The sequence below is a fragment of the Coturnix japonica genome, chromosome Z (assembly GCF_054131305.1).
Source record: "Coturnix japonica strain WE chromosome Z, WE-NBRP24, whole genome shotgun sequence".
Classification (NCBI taxonomy): Eukaryota; Metazoa; Chordata; class Aves; order Galliformes; family Phasianidae; genus Coturnix; species Coturnix japonica.
In genome coordinates, this window is record NC_140702.1 from 36,162,631 (window position 1) to 36,186,994 (window position 24,364).

Genomic DNA, 24,364 nt, shown 5'->3' on the forward strand with positions numbered 1-24,364 from the left:
AGAGATCGGTATTAATCCCATGTATTTATAAAAAAAAATCTGCAAAACTTAAATTAAAAAACCCAGCTGTAGTACAGGGCTGCAGGGGTTAACTTCTAGTGATTACACATGAAAATTGGTATGCAAGTGGGAAGTTGAGTAAGTGGTGGGAGGCTTTTATCCCTACTCCCCAGAAGAGTTTGGCAGAGCTTGTATGAAAGCAACAGGACACATTCCTCTATTGTCCTGTTAAAGAACAGTGGTCTTCTGTGCTATTCCTCTTAAATGCAACCTTTGTGGTATTCTTAACAGGGAGTAAATTCCTTGTTCATGCATGTTTCTGAAATAATATGATAAGCATATGAATAAAGCTGTAGGTTGGTGTTGTGTCACATACATACCCTACTAGCCAGACTTGTTGGGAAACAAGCAGGAATTGCAGCTTAGGACACAAACTGGCTTTTCTGCAAAACATTATTCTTCTGGGGTCCATTGTAAATGTGCAGAACAGGCTTGGTGCTGCGAGCTGATAAAGACCAAAATTGCTATAGAGAAGGATGAAGTTGAGGATATGAGCAGTAAATACGAACTTACAGTGCTGAGCAGTGGGGTCTGTCTGCATTGGCAGCCTGCTGGATGTATTTGTTTAACTCACTGGTTTGTAGTGCGTACAGAAGAGAAGGGATGCCATTATGCATAAAGACTAATCTCATCCAGTTCACTTAACTTCAGGAAAACATATCGTGGTTGTGGTTTTCAAAGATTTTGAAGAATTCCAGTTTCTCTGGTTTCTCTGGTTTTGAATGCCAGGTGTGAGATGCGAGAATGAGATGTCAGCAGGTACTGGACTTCTCTCTACCAAGAGCAAGTAAAGATTCATCTCACTGCAGCATGTTCCCATCTCAATCTCAGTTTCTAAGACCAGCCTCAAAGTGCCTTGTTTTCCTGGGTGGTAGTTTCCATCAAAGATACTGTGAGAATGATGAATCCATTAATGCTTTAGAAATGTTGAGTGACAATGACATGGCCTTGTTTTATGCTCTGAAGTGAAGGACTGCAAAACTTTTTGCATCTATTTTGCAATATTGTGATAAATGGCTGATTTGTTAATGTAATGGAGGCCTTGGTTAATCGGGCTTTTGCAGCTCTTAACCGTACAGATACTTCAAAGGGATTTTGTCATACCAATTGCTTTTACGGAGGAAGTTCACGGTCCTTGATCTGCTGAATCTGAAAGCACAAGCCATTCTCTTAATCTCTGAGGAAACAACTGTAATGTTTAATGGATGAATTTTCAATCATTCAGTACTATCCGTTCAATGTATATGTCCAGGTATTAGGTGAACATTTTAAAAAAGGCAAACCTGTTTTTATGCTTATTTTGTTTCTGGTTATGCTTTCTACTAGAGACATGTTCCATTTCAGCATCTTCATCTCCTTACATGTACAACTGTGAGCTTTGTGATAGACCAGTGGGAATCTAGTGCATGTTTTGTAAGTAACAGGATTTCAAAAACCTCCTTATTTTTTGTTGTAGCAAATATTAAACAATCTCTCTGGACAGAAAAGCCTACTATAGTGAGTCTGCAAATAAAGAGAGGGAAGGAATGTGGGAAGGGAGGTATACTTCAGTCCTGCAAACTTTTCAGTTTCTCTGATGAACCAGAAGGATATTGTCTTTTTTCCCCCTCTTGTTTATCATAGTTCCTTAAAGGACGAGGCACTGAAGACTTTTTTCCTTTCACTTGCTCTTGCCTCAGGCTTTCACACTAGTCCCATGGTGACTGCAGCCTTTTGAAAACTGGCCCAGAGAGCACTGATCTATGAGGGTGTTTTCATCATATCCTGTACTACGATATTATCATTGATACACTGCTTATCACAAGTCTAAAAATCCTGAGGTAGAGACAGGCAGGTTGGAAGGTAATTACTTGTGTACACAGGAGACAGCTCTTTTATGGCTGGGTCAGACAAGCAAGTGAATGTGATAATGTGTAAAATTTGCTTAGAAGCTCATAGAGCTGCACAAGTCTAACTTTCTGGAAGTCTGTAACCTTCCTTCTAAGACAGTAGAAGAAACTTACTTCAGCTAGGTAATGGAAATGTAGGCTTCATCTGATGTCTTCTGGACTATTCAGGTGTTTTAATGGTTGAATATTTTAAAAGTCTGTATGTCTATGGAGCTAACTCTTGTACATATTTTCAGAAGACAATATTTTTCTTTACAAAAAGATTGAAAATAGGTTGATGAAGCCAGCTAAAAGATAGACTTCTTATAGCCCTTGCACCTTAACTAGAACAAAATGAGAGTGGCAAGAAACTTTGTACTGGATACAGCTGTTGTGCTATGAATAAATGAGAACTAACCAGTGTATCTGTGCTCTTTTGTACACGTAGCAGTGATGCAGAGTAATAAATATGTTTTGCTTTCATATAAAGTTACCTTTGTTATCTCTTACGGTAGAAGCCTGCATTTTTGTAACATGAAGCCCCAGGTGTCAATGATTTGGGCTATTTCAGCCCAGAGCTGAATGGTTGTAGAGTGTATAGTAGGTGACTGCTTGAAGTCCTCAGCAGAAGATGTTATTTATTTTATCAGTTTATTTTGTACTCTAGAAGCAGATGTTCATTCTTGTTAGTGGCCTGAATTCAGACTGCCTCAGCTCTCAATATAGTGCTTTTATACTGCTTTCCTACCCCACCATGGTGTAGTACTGTAGTAAGCCAAGTTTCATCCCATGCCTGGATGGGGCCTCACTGGGATGAGAGGCTGAAACATAGAAGCTTGAAGTAGGCCTCCTTTAGGTTGCTCTTTACCACTCCTTTGTTTGTTAAAGGAAGTGGTATGGAATAGGAGTGGAAATGTTTATTTTTTTTATTTTCTGCCCCTCTGATTTCTCTATCTTGCAGCTTTTGTAGGTCTGAACCCTTTTTATTGAGCTTGGTGCATGCTCTAACCAAGAGGAAGCATCAGGACTTAAGCTTCACCACATGAGACAGAAAAGTAGCCAGGCTTGTAAACTAAGAGATTTGCTTAGGTAAATTTTAAACCAAAATACGGAGAACAGCATGGAGCATGAAGAGTGACTGCATATGTTGCAGACATTTTTCAGTGCTAATAATCAGCTTTTTAGATCCAGTCTTTTTTTTGTCTTTCCCTGAAATAATTACAAAATTACTTCAAACGCAGTTGGACTGAACACTTTGAGTAATCATTCTTAATATTCTGTGTGCTTCTGAAATGCTTTATAGAACAGGTCTTCTTTGAAACTGATGATCATTGAGAAGCCTCATTTTCCTGTCCCAGGCAGATTCTTCTACTTTGTAGAGTGCTTCTGATGCCAGCAGCATCTCTTGTTGGCTTCAACCATCTCCCCAAGACAACTTCAGAAATTTAGGACCTAGTAGTATGCACTCAACTGAATGTTAGGCTTAATTTTACCCTTCACTGGATGTGCATGGAAAAGGAGAGATAGAAGTTTAATCACAGAATTACAGAATCTAGGAGGTGGAAGGAACCTCTGAAGATTATAGAGTCCAAACTCCTGCTAAAGCAGATTTCCTAAAGTAGGGACAGGTAGGTGTCCAGATAGGTCATGAATTATCTCCAGAAAATGAGACTTTACTGTGTCACTGGGAAACATGTTCCAGTGCTCAGTGCACTGATAGTAAAGACGTTCCATCCTTCTTAATCAGGACAGAATTGATCTTTTTGCTTTTTATTGCTTCTTTTTCTTAGAAAGAAATTTGCTCTTTTAAAAGTTAAGAGCAGTGCACTGAAAACAACTGTGACAACTGAGTCACAGGGAACAATCACAGTGAACTTCCTTTCTAGTGTGCCTGATAACACATTCACTGATCAGTAACTAATAATAGTGCATGAAAATGGGAAAGGGGTGGTGCTGGCAGCAGTGCTGTCCATTGCAAATTTTACCTAAAAGAGTAACAGGAAAAACTTGGAGAAGAAAATCTTAAGTGTTCAAGCTCAGTGAACTTGAGAAGAATGTGCTGGATGTTAGCAGTAGGCTCACTCTTGGCTCTGCATAGTGGTCACTTCTGCTATAAAAAGAGATCTTTTTAAGTAGATCATGTTCCAATGAAAACGCTACTATCCGCTCTATGCTGGTGCGTTTTTTTGTTCTGTTTCGATTTTCCTGTCACCTTTTTCAGGTCAAGAAGCTTTTTTGTTTGTTTGCTTTGTTTAAGACATTATTTATGGGTACCTCATTCAAAGAAATAAAGATCTGCTTTTGAGGTCAGAGCGAGGTTTGTAGGTGCCATGAACTGTGGAGCATTTGCTGTTCCACATTAGCTATTTGTGCAGTGACGCCTGGAAGAGAACTGATGAAGAAACAGTGGTAGGTGGATCACTGAAATGCATGAAGCCACGGGACAATTCCTACTACTTTGCCATTAGAGATAATGCATGGAGGGCATGGCTGCAGTACTGGTGACAATGCTGCTTTGAATTGGGATAACTTTCCAGTTTCTCAGTTACTGCATAAATCACACATGCAAAAGCCATTTGCTTCATCTTATACATAATGAAGATGGCTCTAAGTGCTCCATTTTCTGGTTACACTGTTTTATCTAAATGACTTATTTTTCAGCTGTAGGCAATAATATTTAAATAAACCCTCAGTGACATACTGATTACATTTATTAAAGTGCTAACTGCAAAGAACTTGGCCAGGTTGTTTTAGAATGTGCACTCACTCATTCAAAGCTTCTTTGGAAGTATTAAGTCTGCCAAAACATAAAGGTGAAAGGCTGTCATTTCTTGGAGAGAATGATTAAAGATTTACAAGGATATACAAAAGAGAGTCAGTCATATTATTTGGTTTCTAAGGGACTTTCGATGAAAATTTAAAGCTTTGTTACTTCTAAAATATTAAAAAATTATGCAACTCACTAGTCATCTTACTTTTGAACTAATGAGCATTAAAGCAGAACTAATTAATTACCTTTTCATCTCCAGAAAGCTTTAAACTTAATCATAACTAAATAAATTAATACACAGATGTCTTTGGTTTACATGAGTTGAGAATGATGAACTGCGGCCACAACTTTCTGTTTTGTTGCATAATTAATTTATACTGAGAAGTCCGTTTGCCTTGAAGGTGCCATTCCTCATGTTTCTCATGTTTTGCTGGTGAAAGTTCATACCTTCCATTGAACAGTGCTCAGTTTCCCATGAATGCACGAGCTGATAACTGGGGACAAACCTATTTTTTTCTCTTTGCTTTGGGCATATAGTGAACTTTTCAAAGGCTCCTGAAGAAAGGAGGCTGAAGTGATCTGGCCATTCTATATCAGAGATTTTATCCTTGGTAGTTCCTATGTGTACCTCAGTATCCTATGAATGCTGCATCTCCATGCTCCTGCAGTGTAACACTCCATGTAGTTGCTGGTAATATGCTCTGTGTATTTGTACTCCTTCCACTGAATACCTCTGGGCTGTTGCTAAGTCTTATGAATGCTGCCAGTGTTTTTGCCTTTACCTGCCCTACACTAAGGAAATGCAAGTCATCTACGTAAGGAACACCTTGGGACTACTTATTTCCCTCCGTGGCAACCTGCGGCTGGTTCTCCTTATGCATTTTCCTGAGAATATATGATCTGCACTGGCACAGGCTCTCCAGGTTAGTGGTTGCAGCCCAAAGCTGCTGGAGTTGAAAAAGTGTTTGCACAGGGCTTTTAGACACAGGGTTTGAATTTTGGGTGTTCCTCTGTGGAGTTGGGAGTTGTTCCTGATGATCCTTTTGGGCTCCTTTCAACTCGGTTATTTTGTAATTTTGAGTATGCACATGATATTAACGTGGTACATGCATGTATTTCAGATCTTCCTGCATTTTGCGGGTAGTGCACTGAAAACACAAAAAGTTAAAGTTGAGAGAAAAAGCCAAACCTGTTCATGCAAAGGCAAATAGAAGAATTGGTGACTCTTGATCACATTATTAATACCTCAGATTTTATTACGAGCAAAACAAGGGAAAGTCTTTATTCTACTTTGGGTTTTGTGTACAAGATGTAGCTCCATAAATTAGCATGAAGCGGTCCTTTTGTGATGTGCAAATAACAGCTTTTGTGGTAGTCTGAGACACTGACCTGAAACTGCAAAATGCTCTGGGGTGTGTGTTCTTTTTTTGTTTTTGTTTTTTTGTTTGTTTGCTTTTTCTTTACTTATTTTTTTGCCCTTGTGGCTGTGAACTTGTTCCACCTCCATAAAATGTGAAATTATGGATGTACTTGACCTTCCGCAGAATTAAGCTCTCAATTTTAAAAAATAAAACCAGTCAGGTTTTCAGAGTTGGGTCCACGATACATAATAAGTAACATAAAAATACTGTCTTTGCAGGAGCAAAAAATCAGCGTTTTAACTAATTTAAAAAATGAGATTCAAAAACTAAATTATTTATTGGAGTAGTTTATTAAGCTGTCTCAAACTTCTTCTTATACATGTGTTTTTGAAAGTAAGAAAAAATTTCTCATGGTAGACTGAAAGTCTGAGTTGTCAGCCCAGAAATTAATTTAAACATATTAAAATTAAGCAACAAAACCATAAAACTTGTGGGATGTTTGATCTTGTTTTTTTGAAACTAGTCCATCAATGGCAGTGATTGCAATTATTAGTGAGTTATTGAGGTGTTCCTCAGAGGTTCCTGATGAAGTTTTACTCTTCCTGAGCTTCATTCTTTAAAATATTTATTCATAAATGTACATATTGCCAAAAGCAGAAAAAGGACTAAGATGTGATTGTGAAATGAGGGATATCTTTCTCTGACAAGAGAAGGCTTATAAAATTCTAGAAGAGACACATGATCCAATTTTTTGATTACAACTCTGTACAATGAGTTTGAAAATTGGCAGGTCATGTGTTTATGTCACCTGAAAATGGAGTTGCAAATATACAAAAAAATATGATTTTTTTTGACACTCTTGAAACCTATTCTCAAATTCCTTCATCACAGCAAAAAACACAGCTGCATATTTTTTGCTGTTCACAGGACTCTGTTTAGCTATTGCATCTAAATGCATACAGTTATTTGACTTGAGCTGGCATTGCACTTTTCCCTCCCCATTCCCTGGTCTTAGCCCAGACAGTACCAATTGCACATCAGTATTTAAGTGTTGTGAATGACGGATTCCGTGGTGGCATAGGGCAGAGTGACTGCCTTGCAAGCTGCATGGACTGCAGGCTGTGAATTGGATATGTCTTCCTTAGGCTTAGGACCCATGTAGCAAAGAGCTTGTGTACTTACATAGTTATGTTTCTAGGACATATGCTCTGACTTCCTGTGCTTCTGCTCTCGACCATTTAATTCTTTTTTTTTTTTTTTTTTTTTTAATCTGAATAAAACAAATATCAACTTTGATAATTTCCATCAGTGTACTGAGCAACCTTGCATTGTTCTTGTCAGCAGATACATTTCCCAGCCTGTCCTTCACTCTGCTTCTTTCTGAAAGAGGTTGTATAATACTTGTGTTCTATGCATGGCGAGGAGACCATCACCATGTCCTTTATTACTCTGAATACCTGATAAGAGTTTACCCTCTTATTCTTTGATTGATTGTACAGACTAGTCTCGAGTGATGTTGTTGTCTCAGTAGAAATGCTGATGTTAGTGCACAAGAAGATGTAATGGATTGGTGATTAGATTATTGAGCAGCGTAATGTCACTAAGTGCCCAGATATTATTGCTGGCTTTTGGGGTATTCAGTGCTAAAAGAACATAATAGGAAGGATGTGGATGTTCAGTTTTCCTCACTGTACCAAAACATGTGGCAGTGTAATAAATATGACATTTTGTTTGCTTGTGAAAAAAGAAATTGACAGGAAAGAAAGCAGCTAAGCAGAGAACTGTCAAAATGTGATTCATTAAATGTATGCAATTTGTTTCTCAAATTACTGAGCACTAAAATGTATGAAATGGAGAAGTTTATCTAATATTTATCATAGATTATAGGAATAAGCACTATTTGTACACTTGGTGCACTATTTGGACAGGAGACATTTTTCTTTTGTGTGCTGCAGTTGAAAGCATTGTTGATATTCTTAGCAAAAAGTTTTATTGACTTTGTATTTCATTATTTGAGCCCGTTAAGATGTCTCAATAAAATGTGGCATACTTATTCCCAATTGAGGTATAATGCTGAAATAAATTTATTCTTAAAAAAAAAGAAATTAAAATCTCAGATAAAAACAACCTTTAAATGTTTGTTTTTTCACTGTTTAGACAGGAGAATATAGCATTAGGAAAGAAAGAAGTTTGACATGGATTAATATCTCTATTTTCAGAAGAAAAACCTGAATTAATTCTGATTTATGTAGTCCTGACAGGATGCTGTTTAAGGCTGATTGTCTATGGATACTGTTTGGATTGGATTAGTTCTTTTACTGCAAGTCATGTGACATATTTACTGTTCTTTTCCAGTATTACTGATAGCAGATAAACAGAAATCACCGTTAACACAGCAAAACTGACTTATAAGAACAGTAAACTGTATTTATACAATGCAGTTTGCATCCCTATTAACTTTCTGATATTTTGAGGTGAGCTGAGTAAACTTCCCTTGTCTTGGGGCCGGTGTTTTGCTTGTTGCTTTTTAAAAATTCAAGCAGAGATTGTCTAATTTTGTATCAGCTGAAACCTTCAGGTGTGGATTGAGCATCACTGCAATTTTAATGCATTGATGAGAACTGCTAGCACCAATGTGCTAGCATTGTCCCTAACTCTAGATGATGTGCAACAGGAGACAGATGTTGCTATGGAGGAAAGCGGGATGGTTGCTACTTGACTTGCTGTGTTTTGCTCTTGTTGTAATTGTTGTTCTGGAGCATCAGTGATTTTACTATTGATGATCAGAGAAAAACTGGAAAAATGACCATTAAGCTAATCCACCTTTTTGATGTGCAGTGTGTAGTTGTCCAGTGTTTTCACAAGTAGCAGCTCTGTGCTGGGTCTTTCTGTTAACTTTGAAGCTCACCAGCAGAGTCCATAGGTTGGAGTGGTAGATGAAGATGGGTGAAGAAAAGAGGGGAATGTTGTAAATTTAATCAGGAGAAGTGGGGGAAAAAAAAGAAAAAAAAAAAAAAGAAAAAAAAAAGAGGCCATGTGGTACGCAGTGGGTGGAATTTCCACGTTTTTCTGCAGTCAAAGTCTGTTCTCTGTTTGTTCCCTTTGCACAGTTATTTTTTAGGCAACTTGAATATGAGATTCAGCTAAAGTGCTGGGTGCATGGCTCTTTGGCTTCTCCTGTTAGCAGAGAGGAGTCAAATGCTTCTGTCCTTGATGTAGGGTAACATTATAAGGGTGCTGTAGCAAAGTGAGAAAGGCACCACAAATGTCACAGAGCCAGGCTGACATCCATGCCTCTGTCTTTTTGGAGTTGGGGTACATGCCATAATTCCTCCCAGGCTGCCTGCCTGCCTTCTGTTTCAGTAATCTGTCAGTGACTCCTTGGAAATGGGAGCTTGAGTGCAACAGCGTATGTTTCTGCTTAAGGTCCTCAACATATCTGCAGTTTGCAGAAGTGATTGGAGGGGTTGGGGGAGGTTACTGAAATGCCCTGGGACAAAACCTGTACTTGATCAAGGGGCATTAGTGCTGTTCTCATATCAAATAATGGCTTTGCACCACAATTAAAAGAAACTGCAAGTTGGTAATTCTTACCTGAAATGATGTTTAGAACAAGCTAACTCCTTCAGCATAAATTAAACAGCTGAACTAATTACCATGTGAGATGCTCCCCAAATGCTTTGTTTTTCTGTTCATACTTTTTGGAGAAATGATAACTAAACTTTACAGCAGTCTGAAGTGTCAGGAGATGTTAGAATGGTGGTATTTTGCATAATTGTATAGGATGATGCTGAAAAAACAAGATAGATGCAGTTTTAGGTTTTAGGTTAGGGAAAAGCCTCATGCAACATGATGCTTCAGGATGGCTGCTCATAGCCATTTTAGGGACTTAGTAAAATAAAAATGAGATTATATTTAAAAGATTCTCAGCAAAAGTTATGCTTAAAACTTTGGAAAGGGTTCTTCTTCATGAGAATGTGTACATTATTAAATATGACACCATATATATATTTAAAAATAACTGGTTTTGAATGCTGTTAAATAGATCATGGTCCACCACTAAATCCATTTGATGAAAGGAGACTGTTTTAGGTAGCTCTGATTCTTTCAGTATTTTTATTCTAGTGAAAAATATTTGCAAGCAATTATGGTAATCCTTGGTGTCATGCAGACAGCTTAATGAAGCACAATTTTTGCAAGTTTGTTTTTTCAAAGCTTATAATGCAGTAGAATAAACAAGTGTCAGACTTTCAATCTCTTTTCTTAAAGTTGTAAATTACTATTGACTGCCACAGCTGAAGACAAGCTGAAGAAAAATAAGATTATTGAGCTTGGCAAAAAATAAAGCTGGCTAGAATGGGGCATAAAATTGATAAAACTGTATTTCACAATTTTTACAGACAGGCAAATGACCTAATGGCCTTCTTTAGTATTAGAATACTTTAATCCTTTGCCTTGGTGTCCGTCATAAAGTGTGCATGTGTACTCATGCTCACATGGACACAATGCTTGGAAGTGTGGTGTGTGCATGTGTGAGAGGTGTCAACTATGAATTACAAGCCAGACAAGGAATTGCATTTCGTCAATTGAATACCTGATGATGATCAGCATTTTTTATCTGTGAGCCATTGCTATTATAGGATCTTAAAATTAATATGTCAATGCTATCATCTGTTGTATTTCCAGATAGCTATGAATGTGTAGTGCAGCAATGCAGTGGGGTCCCTGTATAAACAGGTGGAAACAGATAGCAACAGTTAATTCCACATCATGAAGCTCTGCCCTTCATTTTGTTTCTCATGGCTGTACGCTACAAACTACTTACACCTGCTTTCATCCAATGCCTGTAACTCACTGCACATTGGAGTAGATGATTGTGACTTGACACATTAAATTCATTCACTTTGGTTTTTCGTTTTGTCTTTATGCTGGGAGTCCTGTTGGACCCTTCCCACATGATGGATGAAGTTTGGCCGTGTGCTGCTTCATACCAAGGAGGATGATGTGCAGGACTGGAAGGGGCTGGGGAAGACCAGTTGCTAGGCAGGGTTGTCATGAGAAGCATGTGAACAGCACTCCCAGACATAAGGTTTGAATTCTGGAGGGCCCATGAGGAGCTGGGAGTTGGAATCTGTGATTCTTATGAATCCCTTCAAACTCCGGATACTCTGTGAGGGGGTTGTCACTCCTGTTCTCGAGATTGAACTCCTTGTGAGGAAGGAGAGCTTCTGCCTTGACCAGGAGAATATATGATGTGGACAGTCAGCATGGTCTCGTGTGTCTTGAATACTGCTAGTACTTTCTGAGCTGATTGAGGAATCTAGCCCTTTCTCTAAGACTGAATATGAGGCAATGGTTTGTGGTACTGCTAAAAGTGCCAGTGGTGGCCCCTGCTCATGGACCTGCCTCCCAGCCTGCATCAGGTGCATGTCTGAGCATTGCTTCTGCATCCCAGAGGAGGTGTGCAAGAAGCCCAAAGGCCTGCTTGCTCTATTGCCCTTGCCTGTGCTGAACTGTTTCTTATTTTATTTCATGAAAGTCATTTTTGTTTGTCAGGCAGACAAGAAATCCAAAGTTGTGCTGTAAAACAGAAACACATTCTTTGGTATCATCTGTGTATCATCATTTGTGTATCTTCTTCAATTATCAAAGAGAAAATCATTATAAAACAGTTGCATACTGAGGTTTTGCAGTGAGTTTTGGCTCAGCAGCTATCTGTCAGAGCTTTGTTATAACCTGCATGTCAGCACTGTGCTGGCTCTGGCTCTTAGGGATATTTTTGACATAAGACCATATATGCCATAGGTGATCTGGGTGAAGAGAAGTAATATTCTAAACTTCAGGTTTCTTAGTTTTCTTCCTGACATTTGTTCTAACTTTGCTTTTACTCAATATGACAGGAATGTAAAGAGAAACATTCCTGGTGACCCATGAACTGCCCTACAATATATTTATGGATATTACTATTCATTAGAATTCTTGACTGGGCATCCCCATGACCAGACATGTTTTCCAAAAGTTTGTACTGACGGTTAAATATGATAAAACAGGTACTTTTTAAAAAAATTATTTTTTTGAAAGTTTGATGTCCTGTTGTCCTGTTTAGGAACTCTAACTTACTTGAAAAGACTTGTTTGAGAGAGGTATGCACTACTCTGTTGTCTTCAGTATGTAATTTTCTGTGGTTGTCTTACTAACACATGAATTGAATGATTAAAGGTGTTCCTGTTTAGTACCTTCCTATGGTGTTATTTTAATGAGTTATAAAGGAGCAAAGATGGTAAGGGAAACTGGTCAGTGTTCATAAAGATCTTCTGCATCATGTACAGTGACTGAATGTCTTTACAATGCTTTTGTAATACATCAGCCAGTGTGGAACAATTTGCCTTCAATCGAGCTTGCACTGCACTGTGCACAGCCTGTGCCCTGGTTTCAGCCCAGAGAGTGCCGACTGCACACTGATGTTTGATTCTTGTGAGTGATTAGTGTGTGCTGGTGCCAGACCGGGCCTCTCAGTGGAGTAGATCTGTCACCAGGATAGCATGGAGTAGGGATGGCTGCAGGCGAGCTGTAGGCTGTGGGTTGGGCAGGTCTGAGTTAATGAAACAAGCTTGTAGAGTCCTCTGTTTGGATTTTTGACACCTATAATTTAAATTGTTTTTTGTCTCTTGTATTTAATAGAAATTTAGAAGTAACTTATGCTTTAGATTTGTTTTATGTCCAGTTTTCTTAGAAGAATGAGAAAATACTTAGCACAGTTGTAATTTCTTGAGGTGACACTGAGAAATGAGAGAAGAATTTGTTCTCACTGTGCTATTAAATAGAGGTCTTATTTTCAGTTGTGCTAATGTTGCAGTTCATGTATCATTCAAGGGCTGAATGACGTCCATAAAAAGAGAAAGAAAGAGAAAAATCAATCTAATTCCCACCCTACTACAAAAAAAGAATTGCGAGCTGAGAACTTTTTTTTTGTCATGGAGACAGAAGCTGTTATAGCTTAGGGTGTGAATTCCTTCTCTGATGCCAGTAACTAGTTTTTATTAGACACTATTTAGGGGCACAGGCATATACACTTTGTGAAAGGAATGATTGTTTAGGATTGCCTTTCTCCCCAGTTTTCAATCTATCATAAATCTGGTTTTCTGAGGATTGGATGTCTTAATGCAAGTTTCATGTTGTTTGTTTTCCTTCATAACAGGCCTTTAGCATCTCACACTGCTACAAGATCCTGGAGGTAGTGGTGCGGAGTGTTGAAAAGTTCTTTTTTCTGTAATTCTAATAGGAAGGTAGATTAATGCTCATATGTCTATAAAGCAGTAGCTGAATAGTTTGGAAATTTTTTTTTGCATGGTAAAAAATCTGTCAGTTCACTCTGTACCTAAAGAGAATCTTGAGATAAAACAATTTAGCAAGTGGGAAATGACACAACACATTCAAGTTACAAAATTCCAGCAGTAAAAAATACATGGTAAAAGTGAGAGAGCATAGTGCAATATTGTTGTTGTTGATGGATACTAAATCACTAAAAAGTGTTGTTTTTGTTTTTGGTTGTTGTTGTTTTGTTTTGTTTTGTTTTTTTGTCCTCCCACTCTTCCAACCCATAATAGTCTTTCTGGATATCATCTGAAGTTATTAGACAGGTATATCCTCTGAAGCATTACTATATGATTACATGGTATGACCGTCAGACAGCTTGAGTGCGCAGGATGGTGAGTCTTCTCAGCTAGCCAAAGGTTTTTATCTAAGCTCTTATTACATTAGATCAGTGCATGAGATGAGTTAACCCTTTTACTGGTTCTCTGGGAGCTGTTGACTTTGTCACCATAGTTGAGGGTCAGGCAGCATTATCTCTGATTTGCGGTACTTGGACTGAGTCAGCGTGCTGCAGGGCTGTTTTTACCAGAGCACTGACTACACACTGAGTTTGTGACTCTGGAGTAATCCACCTAGCGGTGGATTAGATTCCAGTACTATCTTGTCATACATTCTGTTCTTTTACGCAATCTCTTAGCCTTGCATATCGCTCTAGTAGCCTTTCAAATGGGCATTTATCCAGCCCTTTTCCTGTCTCTCTCTCAGAGGATTATCTTCTGTGATCTTCCTTTTCCTTCTTTTTCCTTCCAAGTGCAGGATGGACACCTAGTGTCATGCTTGCAAGCATTCATTGTGTTCTTCCATGGTGAGAAGAGAGGAGCAGAGTTGTAACCCCGGTTCCAGAAGATGGGTTAAGCTCCTTTTACAATTATGCTGAGGGGTGGCAGCTGCCTGTGGCAACATCAGCTTCACTGTTCTATTCCTCTCTTTATCCAGCTTCCCCTTCTCTGCTGTGGTCCTGTGTTCCTATTTGATGTGGTAATAGCAGTGTAGCGGTTCTTGCATAACCCTCATCATGGTATGGATGCAGTATGGGTGGCTGAGGTCTTCCCCTGGTTTTGCTCAGGGATGTGTTTTGACTGGCTGGCAGTAAATTTTCATTGCTGTTCTTTTCTGAAGTAGTTGTTTTTGTGTATGAAGTGCACAATGCTTTCTAGCAGTTAGAGAAGGCATAAAAAATGAGTTGTCTTTGGAGTAGAATATAGAGGAGTTACTTGGAGCTGCTAAACCCACTGAGAAGATTTAGAATCGTACACATCCAGAGAAGTGGTTCTGTACTTGTGGACATGTGGATTTTTTTGGCCTAAATTCTTATTTGTCTTTTAGATTAATTTGTAGATTGGGGCTGAGACCTCATCCTTGGAATCTCTCATATGCTTTGCAAGATCTGATGTGGTGCCCACTAGCTACATCGTCCACGTTAGTTTTCATCTTGAGGACGGGAGAAAGCAGTGTTAACTTTCCAAAACAATGCTGGATATTGAATAAAAGGATCGGAAGATTTGTTGCCAGAAGCACTCATTGCTTTTAAAAAATCAATAGTGCCTCAGATGGCATCACAAATGCTACTGTAATGGAAGCTGTTACCAGAAGTGAGCAGTTAAAGCTGCAAGCCTTCTGTGAGACCAACACTTCAGGGACTTAAAACCTAAATGGCCAAGTGCTGCCCACGTGCAGAGGGACAGGAAATGATGATGAGTGCTGTAAATGAGCATTGTGTCTGTGGTTTCTTCAGTGTCTGCCTGTCTGGCTGGGTGGTGACTTTTGAGAGCTGCATATGTGAACTATAAATATTTCTTTCTATCATTTATAATTTAGACCTAGGTCAGAGTAATTTATGTGCAGAATAACACTGAGGTTGAGAGCTGATTGTGTGAAAGCACATCTCTGTCCTTTTGTCTGTGTTCACTCCTGCCACTGGGATATTTCTGCATGATGGAATACTATTTCCATTTTCCATATGATTTTGTCTCTGTGATAGTTTCCATTGCATAAGATAGCATGGTAGAATTTTTCTGCAGTTTTGTTGTTGTTGTTGTTGTTGTTGTTTTAAAATTCTTTATTATTTAAACAATATCATCTAACAATATCATCTAATAACCTCTAAATTGCTAGAAGGCAAAAATAAAGTCTTGTGTAGACAGATCTATCCATCCAGTTATTGCAAATAAACAGTGCAAAACCAAAGACAAATAAGTAACTTCTAATAACACTCTTAATTTAAAAACAGAGGTAGCATGCAACAGGAGCTATCTTTGATGAATTTATTTCTAGCCTCACCATGGCAGATGTTTCTGGGTGAATTTTTAGTGCTGTATACATTTAGCTATGCAGTTTCATTTAAGATTAATAAAGCATTCGCAGCTGCACTTGCACACGTAGCCTTGTCATTGCTCTCCACTTTTTTCTTCTCAGCAGACACTTCTTTTTTCTTTGCTTTCTCCTTTATCTTTGAGTTGTGTTTGTACACTTGTTGCTCAAATGAATGGAAAGATATATATTTAATTTAGTTCTATTAATTAATTTGGGGCTAAACTGATAATTAATTAAGGGCTCAGAAATTTGAGCTTCAAGACTGCTATTTTTGTGAAAATTGTGTTCTTCAAAACTCATTTCAACTTATCAAATGACTTTGAGAAGTGGAGGAGTGTCCATTATGAGTGAGTAATTTTCAGATGTTATCTCTGTTGTTAATTTATAGCCTTTCTGCTAAAATAAATCCATTAGGCATTTTGTGGGAGGAAAACTGTTACTGTAGATGTATGTTTTTATGTGTGCACATTCACTTTTTTTCCCCTTTCTAAATAGTTCCTGGGATGTGTATCTTAAGGTATTGCACTGAGGAATAAAAACACTATGGTTTCTCTTAAGTTCCAATTTTATGTTGTCATTAGGGAGAAATAGGAGTTGTATTTCTTTTCACAGAAATCTGGGAAAGACAGAACCTAAAGTTCAAATGCTTTTGCAATTTATTATTTTTTTAACAGTAAAAAGAATCCCATAAAAGTTTCTTTAGAAAACAATTTTTTTTCCTTTATGCAGGCTTGTTTGAACTGTATTTCCTGGCAGCATCAGCACGTATTGAAAAACAGCAGTTAGAAGAAGCCAGCTGAAATCAGCGCTGGGCTAAATATTTCCTCCTCTATTCTTATGCTTAACTTCTCATATGGATGGTGCTCTTTCATAATGTAACTGTAGTAACAGTTGTTTGTTCCTGACTAGAGACATTCTTGTAGCAAAGAATCTTACTCATGAAGCCAGCAGCTAAGTGCTAGTATAGTTCTTCTCCTTGTATGTCTTGATATTATAAGGTGTATTTGAGTCTTTTGTGCATCACTGCGTTGGGTTGTCAGTCTCTTTCCTAGAGAATTTTCCTGTACATCTCTCTGTTCCTCACATTTCCTGAGAGAGACTCTTGTCATTCAGCTTTCCATGGGTGACATTAATAAATGGATGGTGTTGGGGCTTAATTTCCAAAACTTTTCCCATTTTTTCCTTCCCTAAACAAAGACAATTAGAACTTTGCTATGGATAGTGTGTTCTTTGGCTATTTCTTCTTGGTTAGGTGAGTGATGCAGTGCTTTAGAAAGACCTGGACATATGCAGACAAAAGCTTTTTACAAAAGCTAACTCCATTAAGTTAAGTAATGAAATGGGAAAATGTCTGCATGAGAAGATGTATTAACAGATACACACTCAAAAATTCACCCTCACTAACATTTTACTGTTAGAAAATACTGTTACGAATTATGGTTAGGTAATTTAATATACAGGGTGAAATATGTCATTTGCAAGACATAAGCCATAAATGATAGTGTATAGAAGAGTATTCCTGTAATTAAATAAATGCCAACTGCTATATTGCAACGTTCTTTTTGATCCTTTTATTAAAGAATACTTAAAGAATACCCTGTCTTTTCAGTTTGTAGAATTGTAGATTTTGTTTGTAGAATTCAGTTGTACAATTCCCTCACTGTAAGGAAGATTTAAAAAAATCTTTTGTTTGTAAAATGAAACCTGCCAGTTCCAAGTTAAAGCAGAAAAATTCCCTCTTCCCCTCCCCCAGATTTAATTTAAAAACTCACAAAACCACAAAAAATACACCCGAACTTCCTTATAATTGACAAAATTTCCCATGTAAATATGTGTAATAGATGTCCTGTGTATACCAAAGTACTTCAGTGTTGGAGAATGCTGATTGTGAGAAAGCATATAAACCCTTTTAAAGGGTTATAATCTTTTACTTCAGGAATGAATTAGGCATGTTTTTAATCTTTGTGCTTTCATGGCATTATGCCTGTCTAGTTCTTACGAACCATCTGCAGAAGTATTTTCTTATTACTTAAAATAAAGGCTACGGCTACCAGGTTGTCCATCTCATGTGTAGCTGCTGTCATTTGTAGTCTCAGTGGATCTGTAAATCAAAAGAGCTGTAGGAAGGTTGCCCGGGGTGCTGGAGGTTGTCAGCTTGGAGCTGAGCCAGGACTTAAAAATTTAGCTTGAAGATTTGAATTTTGTGTGGCGCTGTGTGGGAGCTGGACTTGATTATTTGTAGTGCCTTTCTACCCTCTGGCAGATTTGCACTCCCTCCCTACTTAGTATTGTCCAGATAATACTTAGTATTATCTCCAGAGGTCCCTTCCAAACCCAGTAATTCTGTGATTCTGTGAAGATGCACTGAAATGTAGACATGCCAAGGTGTCTTCCTTCTCTATGCCCTCGTTGCTTCCTATTCAGCTCCCAGGGGCTGATTTTCTACTAACAGTGTTCTCCTAGCATGTGCCCAGAAGTGCCTGGTGAATTTCATCACTGTGCCAGTGGAAAAAAGTGCCCTCAAAATGAAATGAACAGGGAATTGTTCCCAGGTGTCCTTTTACAGTTGCATTTCTGCAGGCCCCAGTTCCAAGCCTCAGAACAATTGATGGCAGGTCTGAGCCTAGTGGGATTCAAGGACATTTGCAAAATGTCTGGAAGAAGTGCGGTCACACCAGCAGAGCAGGATCTTGCTTTGTCAGAACAGGAGTCAAAAATGAGAGAGGAGGCAGCTGAGGAGCAGTGTTATTGTAAATCTCTGTTGCTTTTTGTCAGCTGTGTTGTTGCACTAGTTCATTTTGCAATGGGTAAAGCTGCTTTTTGAATTACATTCCAGGAACAACAACTTTTTTTGTTTGTTTTCTGACCTGATGTTGTTCTGTTCTATAGAGGTATTACAATTGTTTTTGAATTCAATTTTTAGGTTTTTCTAGGTCCATGGGAATTAAAATATGCCATACACTAAGGAAAGAAATCATTCAAAACCAGACATTTTTCCTGCCTTGCCTCAGAGCCAATTATTTAAACTGAAATATTGGTTTAATTATTGCTTGAATTTCTTCCTCCTTTTATTTTTATTTTTTTTTTAAGGAGGATTTACATTACTCCTGCAAATGCTTTGGTTTATGAACAGCATTACATGGAGAGTCTCCGTTGGATACTGTTCATCCAAGTAAAGACACTTGTGGGAAAGGGATTGAAAACCCTGCACAAATAAATTCTGTGTTTATAATGAGGTGATGTCAGTGGTTCCTGACTGATAGAAGCACAGCTGGCAGGGCTTCAGTGGTTAGATAACAAAACAAAGTGTTGTTTAATCTGTCTGTGACTTGCTTCCTTGTGACAATCATGGAAATAAATAGACCCAGATCTTCATAGTGAAACAAAAGCAAACAAGGGAGAATGGAAGATTTTAAACGTCTGCAAATGGTTTTCCTCTCACTTTCAGAATTCTAAAGCAGTAACAAATGTTTTGTGGCCTCATTTTACATCATCAGAGAAGGATTCAGTTGGCAGAACAATATAAACTAGCAGTTGATTTTTAACTTGCACTAGGAAACTAGGATTAAAAATAACTCAGAAGCATGCCCAAGATCAGGTTATTACTTATGTATTAGATTGAAAGTGCCTAGGGTCCACTGAGACCTTTGTTTGGATTAGTTTCTGCATAATAACAGAGTTATTTTAGAACTGGAATACTCAGTCCTAAATTTTCAGAGTAATGGAAATGAAAACAGTTCTAGAGCTAGAGGAGTAAAAAGCAGGCAGGATTGTCCTGTGTGTCCATTGGTGGTGAACTCCATGACCATGGTTATTTTGGAATGGGAAAAGGTTCCTTGTTTTGCTTTTTCCCAGATGCAGCTTAAAAAAGCAAATTTTCACAGTTACTTTCAAGTTGATTTTCTATGACACATGTGTTCTATGTCACTGACGAGGTATTATATCCCTTGCATGTGTGTTGGTTTGTTTGGGGACTTTAGTGATATTAAGGTCAGATATTCAAATGCAGCCTTAGGAAAAGCGTATCCATCTTGTCCGTACCTACTTATTTAAATAGAAGAAAATAGTCATGCTTCGTATTATTTGTCCCCAAAGACCTTTTTTATGTACATGTTTCCATTATAAAACTTAAAAAGCTTTTTAAAAACACTTTTCATAGGGGTACAGAAATCTGAAAGGAAGTGTAACTCAATGGAGCTAACTAAATATTTTATTTGAATTAAAAGGTCTACAAAAAAAGTGGCTTGATTAAATAACTTCTTATTCTCTCACTGAAAATCAGTACGTACTGATTAAAATCCACGGCATTTTGGCTCTCTTGCATATACACTTTGGTGCCAGTTGTTTCTGCTTGGGTTGATCTTCTCTGTTTGAGAATACTTGATAGTTTCTGGGTGAGATATGGTAAAATTATCTGCCTCAAAGTGTTTAGAAATCTGGCTTGGTTTTTGCTTTCAGATTCCTATGGTCTATTGCTGACAGTTTTTTTCATACTGTTTCAAATAACGGCTTTTTCATGATGTCATTTTTGTTATGTTCTGTCAATGTATTGAAATGTAGCATAAAAATATTATTTTGAGTCATTAGAATACTTAAAAAAAACCAAAAACAATAGCATTTAATTGGAAAGTTATACAGCAACTGTGTGAAGTCTCAGGCAATATTTTATATGCATTATTCTGTGACCCAAATCCGTTCCTGTGCTCTGTTGTGGATGACTGGCAGTTCTTAATTTAATTTACCCATCTTCTTTCACAAATGAGGATAAGCTATGGATTTAATATATTCCTTTGTACTATAATATGTAATAAGTGTATCAAAGAATACAGAAGACAGCAAAGATGCTAAAGCTCTGGAGAATTTGGAGCATTGTTAGTGCTATCTAGTAAATGTTTATGGATCATGTTTGCAGAGAACAAAAAGAACAACCATTGCCCTCTTAACATCCTATTTATTTTGAATTGAAATTTAAGGTACTCTGTGCTACATCAAGATTTTTTTATTTTATTTTTTTTCTGAGTATGAAGTATGGTCTTGATTTTATTTAAAAAGCGAGTATTTTAAAAGCATAATAGCGGAGTAGTTAACATAATCTTTCTTATTACAACAGTCATTATGTGATGTGTGCATTTAGGCACTTTTATCAATTTAGAATCTTTTCTAATGTCTGGTAATGAATTGTGGTACTTGAAGGCTGAGTGAGCTGCAGTATTAACTGAAGTATATATTAACCAAAGGTGGAGTTTTCAACTACTCCTGTTTATTGTCTGTGGAGGGTTTAAGGATTCCTAGAGCATCAATTTACCTCTGAGGCTTTTGTTAGCTCTTTTTTTGTTTGACTGATTTGTATCATCTACCTTCAAGCAAGAAAATTAGGACAGCAGTTCATTTAAGAATTTAGCTTTGTTGTTGGACTGAAAATCACAGTAAGTGTCCTAGTCTTTTATCCGATTGATTCTGCAATAACTTGTATTGCATCTCTGATTTATGTGGATGAAGCCAATGTCTTGTTAAGTGAATGACTTACACAGTGTGAGCCTATAGAAACTGGTAGATCTATTGACCCTTCTTCCAGCAACATGCTTTATTGCTGTCAGATGAAAACACAAATAGTCAATTTTCATCTTTTAGAGCATTCTAAAAAATGGATTTACTTTATACACTGGTGTCAATAAAATCTATTTTTGTGTTTATCTATACCTGAGTCACTCAAGAGCTTTTATTCCCCATTGCTATTTTGTTCACTGTATATTCATCTTAAAACTGTGTGGAGCTGCAATTTCATTTACATTTCTTTCACATTTTTTCTTACTGCCTATGTATTGAAGTGTCACAGTGCAATTTTGTCTTAATATTTTGATTCTCTTGCTCATAGCACAGTCACAAAAAATTTGCAGAGACTTCTAGGATTATAAGAGAGAAAAGGCTTCACTGAGACATGGCTGCTTAAGTACAGTCCTGTAGGAGAATTTTTTTTCTCCCTGTCACACGAACAGCAGTTTTCTTCTTGTGCTTTCCAGTCTTTTATCCAGGCTTTGCCTTTTAGGGAAATAATTCTCTGTGCTGTCACAAGCACGCTTTTTTACACCAGCATTGTGTTGTAAAAAGTCAGTGTTCCTGTTAATGTTTCCTAACAGCCAACAAGAAATTTTTTAAAATGTCTGGAGACTGTAGAGAAACAATTAATTATGGAAGGAAATGAGTTGTAGCTATGTTGCAGGGAGAAAGGTAGCAGTGCAAGGTGCAAAGCATGAAGCTGAGCAAGCATGTACGGAAACACAAGGGGTTAACATCCCTTGACACTGACTGTTCAAAAGAAGGTAAACAAAGTGCAGAAAAACATGGCACAAATAAGGCAGTGATATCTTTTGGGCAAGAAGTAGCACACAGAAGAGTAAAGGACATGCAGAAAAAGGTTAGATATGTGGGAAGTGGAAGGAAGCAGACGGAAGGTGTGGTGAGAGTAGGTGGCTTATGCTGTAGTGAGGGAAGCAGAGGCATCACATGAAAAGTGATTTCCTTCCAACCCAGGTCATTCTCTTCCAACCCGGGTCATTCTGTGATTCTGTGAATGCTTATACATACCTAAAGGGCAGGTATCAAGTGGATGAGGCCACGCTTTTTTTTTTTTTGGTGGTGCCCAATGTCAGGATTAGAGGCAACAGGCACAGGAAGTTCTATCAGAATAAGAAAAAGAATTTCTGTATTGTGATGTTGACAGAGCCATGGTACAGGCTGCCCAGAGAGGTTGTGGAGTATCCTTGCGTGAAGGTATGCAAAACCCACCTGGACAGTTTCCTGTGCAACTTTCTTTAGGGAACCTGCTTTAGCAGAGGGCTGGACTAGATGACCTCTACATGTCCCTTGCAACCCATAGGATTTTGTAATTTCATGATTCTGTATCTTGTGTTTTCTTTGGGAAGCAGAAGGTCTCACCTGTCTGCAGTGGTCATGCTGCCATTCCCTCCTGTGCTCTGCAGAGCACATCCTTGTACTGGTTGTGGTGCCTTTCCTGCCTTAGCCACTCCTGTGTGAAACCCAGGTGATAATGACTTCCATTTTTGTAAAGGACTTTGTGAAATGCAGGAGGTACCTGTTAATTTTTGCATAACCATGCTGGTCATAGTTTAGATCGTCTCTTAGATTCTTAAAGAAAGACTAAGGCACAGCATTTAGTTTTCAAGGAACCAGGTGGAGGAACAGTTAAATATTTTTAATACGCTGTGATTGTGCATCCCATGTAGTTTCACTTGTGTAGACATTAAAGTATTAAGTTCAAAGACTCAGGTGGAAGGAGGGGCAGAAATGCGGAGATCTAGAACTGAGATATAGGAAAATACCTCTGTCTCCTAAGAACTGACAGTTGTAGGTGTACACTTTTGGCCCAGTGTTAATGCTTACACTTACCACAGTTTGCTGGTAATAGCATTAAAAAGAATCACAGTTCTTGACTAAGAAGAAATGTGAACATTCATGTAGATTCTCCATGTCAGCTGGTAAATTAAGGAGAAATATGCAATGCTGTGAAGACTGAAGGAAGCAGAACTAAAGAATGAGGCTGTGAACTAAGCACTGAGTGTAGATCTGACTTCCTTATGGCTGTTGCTGCCCAGTGACAAGGAAAAGAGTAAAATGTGAGGTCATTCTTCTGCATGTTACTGGTACTGTAGAGCTGTGATTGGATCTCTTTTGCAGTGGGCATTGTATAAGCTTCCAGTAAGCTGCCAAAACTACTTGCAAGCTTGGGGACTCAAAAAACTGCTCACCGTTTTGGAATTCTCTATGTAAATGGATAACTGCGATGTCATTGTAGCATCAGGTAGAAATGAGGCTACCAGAAATATATTAAATGTAATAAATAAGCACATGCCACATGTTAGAGTGGCATAAGTTTTCCTGAGGCAGAGTAGTAACAGTATTTTCTTAAGGAATTGCTTTGGGAGTGTGCAGGGAGTACAATGATCACTAATCTGCCACATCTTTGAGAGGAAACAAATACTCATGTTCCCTTGTGAATAACAACAAATATAATGAGCTGTTTTTTATGACGCTTCATTTAGATGTTATTATAGATTTAGAATATGCAGAATAATATATCAATTATTTCTCTTTTCACAGAGAGAAACGAAAGGTCAGTTTCTCATAGATCACATCTGCAACTATTACAGCTTGCTGGAAAAGGATTATTTTGGCATTCGATATGTTGACCCTGAGAAGCAGAGGGTATGTATATGAATTCTGAGTACACTTGCTTTTTTCTCAGTAAACAGGAAAATTCTAATGCAAATGTGTCTCTGAGCATAACCCATAGATGTTCCACAGAGTAGCTTATTAGATTAATTTTTCCCTCTCCTCATGTAGTTTAATTTTAATTGATATCTGATTTGTGTAATTCTTTTGAAGGTAGAAAAGATTTATGGTCATGACTCAGAGGTAGCACAAGATGGCTCTAGGCTATGGCTGTGGCAGTGCACTGGAATTTGGTATTTCTCTTATTTTGTCAAGTACATCTCTTGGGAGATGTAGGTAGGAATGTTGTTGAACTTAACAACCAGAAATAGTCATTCCGTTCTACTTCTCACAGAGTGAATAGTCTATACACAGAATAGGTTGTGGGA

The 24,364-nt window shown here is 37.9% G+C and overlaps 1 protein-coding gene across 7 annotated transcripts in view; it reads left to right on the top strand.

Annotated features, from left to right (window-relative positions):
• Positions 1–24,364, top strand: part of FRMD3 (FERM domain containing 3) — a 140,801-nt gene that overhangs the window by 43,568 nt on the left and 72,869 nt on the right. For 5 of the 7 annotated variants that reach the window (XM_015849240.3, XM_085530332.1, XM_015849238.3 and 2 more), the window contains exon 2: positions 23,865–23,969. The exons of the other annotated variants lie outside the window; for them this stretch is intronic. Coding sequence is in view for 4 of the 5 variants with exons in the window: in XM_085530332.1 (XP_085386458.1) it covers positions 23,865–23,969 (105 nt within the window). In the remaining variant the exon portion in view is untranslated. The remainder of the gene's footprint in view (positions 1–23,864; positions 23,970–24,364) is intronic. 7 annotated transcript variants of the gene reach the window in all.